At 48.6% G+C, this 5707-nt stretch overlaps 1 protein-coding gene across 1 annotated transcript; it reads right to left on the bottom strand.

The window, feature by feature from the left end:
* Positions 1-2111: 2111 nt before the first annotated feature.
* On the bottom strand, positions 2112-4063 carry LOC120657218 (RING-H2 finger protein ATL46-like). The gene has a single exon (XM_039935497.1). It carries the CDS (start codon positions 3583-3585, stop codon positions 2386-2388), a length of 1200 nt encoding a protein of 399 aa, XP_039791431.1. The 5' UTR covers positions 3586-4063; the 3' UTR covers positions 2112-2385.
* Between the last annotated feature and the right edge of the window lie 1644 nt (positions 4064-5707).

Genomic DNA, 5707 nt, shown 5'->3' with positions numbered 1-5707 from the left:
AGCCGGTGCGCCCTACAGGCGGTGGCGGAGGATGCGGAAGAGGAGGGATGCGGCAAGTCGAGCGGCGGCGACGGAGGAGGGAGAGGAAGAGGAGGGCCGCGGCGAGCTGAGCAGCGGTGGAGATGAGGAATAGGAGGGGCGCAGCGAGCAGAGCGGCAGTGGCGGAGGACGATGAGGAAGAGGAGGAGCGCGGCGAGCCGAGCGGCTGCGTGGAGGAGGAAAAGGAGGGCGCGGTGAGCAGAGTGGCAGCGGCAGTGGAGGAGGGGAAGGAGGAGGGGCGTGGTCGACCAAGGCGCGGAGGCCGGCGCGGCCGGGCGGGCGAGCGGGCGGCCAAGGCGCGGAGGTGTGCGCCGGCGGTGGGGGGAGGCGAGGAGGCAGGCACCGGCGGCCGTGGGGAGGCAGTGGCTCGGGAGGAGGATGGGGGAAGAAGCAGGGAGAGGGAGAGACGACGTGGCGGCTGACTCGTGGGTCCCACCGCCACGCGGATGCCACGTCAGCGAAACCGCCGGCCAAAACCGTCCGATGGTCAAATGTGAAAGGTTTTGATAGTTGGATGGTTGAAGTTACCCGGTTTTGTAGTTCAATGACCAAAATCGGACTTCTGCGATAGTTGGATGGTCAAAAATGGACTTTACTCAAGTAATAATGTCAACAACAATGCTGCCTGATTAGCATCTTGCTAATGATTGCATGAGCTGTATACGACACCTCAAGAAAAACGGAGGGAGTACTATCAAAGACGCTAATCATTTGCAACCAATGATTTACTAGCTCGGATCACTGAAGCAAAATGCTGGAATCTTGTCGGTAACACCTGGTGCTCAGTTAGTGCAGCTATGTGATGGCTGGCACTTCTTCCTTATGCAATGATTAAACAATCCAGAGGTGAGAATATCATAATATGAAATTATATAGGCTTTCATGCGGCTACTGGTATTACTCTGGCATTAGAATACCAATATTGTAGGATGACAAACCTTCAGTCCACTTAGAAACCTAGTCAACGCCACCTGGTGCGATAAGCAAAGGTGTAGCAATCTTTGAGTCGATGCACAACACTTGGCATGATATATTGATTGTTAAAATCGAACAAAAGCAAGAGCAATATCATAGCAGCATCTATGCTAAGTTCGACATGCAAATTAATCAAACCAACTGTTACACAAATGAAAGAAAAAGAGAAAACAGTTAAGGAGCATCCAGCAGCTGAATTACTCACAATTGATATATTTAGAAGACTTTCAAAGTCCAGAATAGTACGGGCGAAAGGTAATTTTAATCTTAGACATGTCACTGTAGTCATATCTCAAAATAACTCTTATTTGTTCAAGCGAAATGGACAAGTATTCTTTGAAAATTATATATCTGTAACTTCCACTCGAAAGTGTTTCAGACAGTGCAGGAATGAAGAAAAGCATCATGCCTTGCTTTCTAGAATAACAAAAGAAACTGATGTTCTACCATGTGAGAAATAGTTGATTATGGAAAGAGGGGATTAGAAGATCCATAAGGTTGCTCTGGAAGTTAGTATTTGAAAGCTTAAAGGTGGTAAAGCGAAAAGGAGGTGGTAACTTGGATGTAAAGTCACTGGTAAAAAGAATTGTGTGAAGTCCCTGCATGTGTACGGGCATCATTCATATTACTTATCACATCAGCAAGTGGTAAACAATATAGAACATTAGAACTTCTACAATCAACCACAGTTTTTAGAAGGTTAGCAAGCTAAAAGGTTCTCCCCCACCCCGCCCTAGCACCCAAAAAAATAATAACAATGATGCCGTAGAACTTCATATTCCTTCTATATAGATGTCATACCAAATTCCTTGTTCTAGCTGTTATTTTTAAGGAAGACTCCTTGTCAAGAAATATATGTTTTCAAGAAGAAAGCCAAACTAACTTCCAATGCATGTGCCGTCCTTCTAACAACTTATATCCATAATAAATTGTTTCTTTGAATAAGTAGAATTTTATTGAGGAAATAACAACTGCAATGGTCTAGACATGTATCACATTGTAGATTAATACGGCCTCCTGTTTGATAATTGGTAGAGTAATACAGTCTCCTGTTTGATAATTGAATGCAAGGAAATTGCAGAATCAAGAACACAAAGAGAGTATACAAACTGATGCTTCATTTGTGGTGATATGTTTAGGCTTCTGAATGGAATTTTTGGAATACCAACAACATGAGCATATAGACACACCATTGCGAACAATCACAAACAATTATGTGCAATATAGCAAGCCTGTCAAAAATTATCCCTTGATGAGAATGATCGATTTGATGAGCGTGAGACACCCTAAATCAGATGAAATAGCTAGAGCTAAGCAATTGAGCAGCAAACATCAGACAGAAAAAAAAAACCCGTAGGACTATAGACAGAGTCACATATTTAACTTATCTCCAGCAGCATTTCTTTTCATCCATGGTAGGCTCCCAGTATCTGAGCAAGTGTCTGGAGGAGCTGGCAGCTTGCCCTTCACACTAGACCACTGCCAAATCTTGGACACAGAGAAACTCTCGCCTTTGCTCCTCGCACAAATCCTCTTGCCCTCCATAATGTCAGCATTGGCAGAACTTAAGCCAGCAGCACCTCTTCCTTTAAACCTGCTGCTTGCACCATTTCTGCTGCGACCTGACTGAAGAGCTACTCGAAGTTCAGAAGCCCCAAGAACATACTGGTATGTGCCCATGGAGAAACATCTCCTTGCATCCAAGCTGCTAGTGCTACTTTCCCCTGGCTCCTTGCTCACAATACTAGCTGCATTGACATTGCCAACAACACCATCGACCACACCCTGATTTCCAACATTCTTGAACTTCCCAAGCCTTACTGGATAGACCCTCTTCTCGGTCACTGGCTGCTCCTCATCAATGGATTTCTGCCTGCAAACTTGTGATCCATCCTCACACTCCTCCGGTAGAGGCTCCTCCTCCAACCTCTCATCAAAATCAAACAGCAGGTTCTCTATCGTCATCCCTGGAATAAAGAGCGTACCACGGCAAAGCGGGCATGTTGAATTGGACAGTAGCCATGTATCTATGCACTGCAGGTGGAAGGCGTGTCCGCACACCGGCAATAGCCTGAGCCTGTCCTCCCCATCAAACTCGCACAAGCACACTGCACAGTCGAACGGCTCCTTGTTGCCACCAATGATTTCGCGGTACGCGAACACAGGCAGCGCATCAATGAAGGCCTGATCGAGGCCCGAGTCGTGCAGATGGAACAGCTGCTGCAGCTGCCGGTCCATGGCCGCGTCCCGCGCGCCAGTCCGGTGCGGCGACGCAGCAGACTCCCCCATGGCGGCACCACGGCCGTGCTGCTTCTTTATCAGTAGCCTCACGAGGAGGTGGAGCAGCCCGGAGATGAAGAAGATGACCGCAAGAATCACTATGATGAACAGCACCGCAGGGCTGATCTTCCCACTGCCGCTGCTGCTGACACTAGCCGTCTGCACCTGCGGTGGGGACTGGGTGTTGTATGGCGGCGCATCCCTGATGAAGCCGCGGAGGCTGGGCGAAGGATACGGGAAAGCGGGTAGCGGCGTGGAAGGAGATTGGGATGAAGCTACTGTTACGACCATCTCCTGCAATTTCGGATTGGGAGGAGACACCCACAGCTCATCTGATCGGATGGGCAGGACGGCTCAGGGGTAATCGTCCGAGCCCAAAGATGCAGCAAATCTGTAGCACAAACACTGCAAGGAAACAAATCTGTAGCTGAAAAGATCGGCGCTGCCCACCTAAAAAGGCCAAATTTGGTGCAACCGAGAAGGCTCCAAGCACTAGAGACCAAACTGCGTGGGCACTCCCGGGTGGGAAGCCCAGATCAGCAGCAGCGGGATGGCCGCGGAGAAGGGGAAGCAGCGAGGTAGTACGCGCCGAGCTGACAGTGGTGGCGACGGGGGCCGGCGGTGACGGCGGACACGGAAGTGCAGCCGTGCAGGGGAGGGAAGGGAAAGGGGCGGTGGCCGCGGAGGCCGCGGCGGTGGCGAGAGCGTGGCTTTTGGCTTCGTGTTTCGGCCTTTCGGGTGGGTGGTGGACGCGGGTGCGCGTCGCTTTCGGCCGCTGCCTTTCACAGGTCTCGGTGCCCATGGGGAAAAACACGGACCCCGTAGCCGCTGTAGGTCGGGGCGGTGGCACGCGCGCGGCAGCTCCCGTTTGACTTCGTGGATCGCGGCCTTCGACGCCACGCCACGCCGAACGGAGCGGCACGGCGGCGAACCAACCACGCCTCCGCCCACGGCCCCCGGCGTTCGCAGCGGCGCCGGCGCCTTGGAATTTCTTGCGTGTAATTGGGGTTTCGCTGGGCTTCACCGTACCAGGCCTCGTGACCTCGTCCTCCGGGAAGAAGAGTGCCGTGCAACCTGTCAACGAATTTTGACTTACTCTGTGGCTGTGTTTAGTTCCCAAAAACTTCCCCCCAAACTCCAAATTTTCCATCACATCTCCATCACATCAAAACATTAAATATAGTAAATGACTCATGCATGGAGTACTAAATGTAATTAAATAAAAAAAACTAATTACATAGTTTTGATGTACGTTGCGAGACGAATCTTTTGAGCCTAGTTAGGTCATGTTAGGACAATATTTGCCACAAACAAACAAAACGTGCTACAGTGCGCTACAATGACTGATGTGACTTTTCGCATCCATTTTTTACACTCTTTTTACGGAACTAAACACACCCTGTCTGGAGCCATGGACCACTGCAGGAACAGCGAGTTCAGAGCCATTCATTATAGGGGGCCATGTCGTGTGATCTGGTGTCGGTTGTCACTATCGCCTGGGACCTCACCTCCTAGCACTCTGGTCGAGTTTTGGCCGTTGTGAGCTCGTGGCGTGTGAGCGAGTTTTGGCCGTTTTGCCGTGGGAATGTGCATGGCGCCAGCAGCCTCACTGTGCTGCAAATGTAAGGCTTTGGTTAGATCTTAAAACGTAAAAATGTAAATTTTTTATAAATCACTTGTATGGTATACTAAATATAGTTAAAAAATAAATCGTATTACACAAATGGACTGCAAATTGCGAGACGAATCTAATGAGCCTAACTATGACGTGATTAGACACTAAATTGCTAGAATAATGCTACAATAAATATGCTCTAATGATGAGTTAATTAAGCTCATTAAATTCGTCTCGTAGTTTACAGACGAGATTTGTAATTAGTTTTGTGATTAGCTTATATTTAATACTTCAAATATTGAAGATTTTTTTCCAAAAATACAAAAATGCTAAGTGATCTAAACACACCCTAACTGCCGTGGCCATTCATCACGAGCACGAGAGGAGCGTCCTGTGGCGCGGAACCAGAACCAGTGGGTCGCCGCTTCATCAAAGGAAAAATACAACAACAAATCAGAGGTGGGTCGAAGTCTGAAGCACTAGACTTCCACTCACTTTGAAGCTCAGGTGTTCGCTAGTCGCTGGTTTTTTCAATTTTCTTGAGCCTGATGTTTCTCTTTTAAATCTTCCTGGTTTCCTATCCACATGTAACTACAGAGCGCATTCTTGGGGGGAAAAACAGCAGAGCAGACTACTAGAATGCTCACGTAGAAATGAATGACAAACGAAAACTGGATTTCTGTGTTTGTGAGGGAGGGGAATGAATGACAAGCATTCTTGAACAGCACCGCAAGGCTGATCTTCAAAAGGGAAGGTGGATAGGGGTCCAAGATCCATGAATGGATGCGTTTTTAAAGG

The sequence above is a fragment of the Panicum virgatum genome, chromosome 1N (assembly GCF_016808335.1).
Source record: "Panicum virgatum strain AP13 chromosome 1N, P.virgatum_v5, whole genome shotgun sequence".
Classification (NCBI taxonomy): Eukaryota; Viridiplantae; Streptophyta; class Magnoliopsida; order Poales; family Poaceae; genus Panicum; species Panicum virgatum.
This window is presented reverse-complemented; position numbering and strand designations above follow the sequence as displayed.

What these genes read in the sequence shown, in the direction of transcription:
- LOC120657218 (XM_039935497.1), bottom strand. Translation starts at nt 3,585, where the DNA reads ATGGTCGTAACAGTAGCTTCATCCCAATCTCCTTCCACGCCGCTACCC.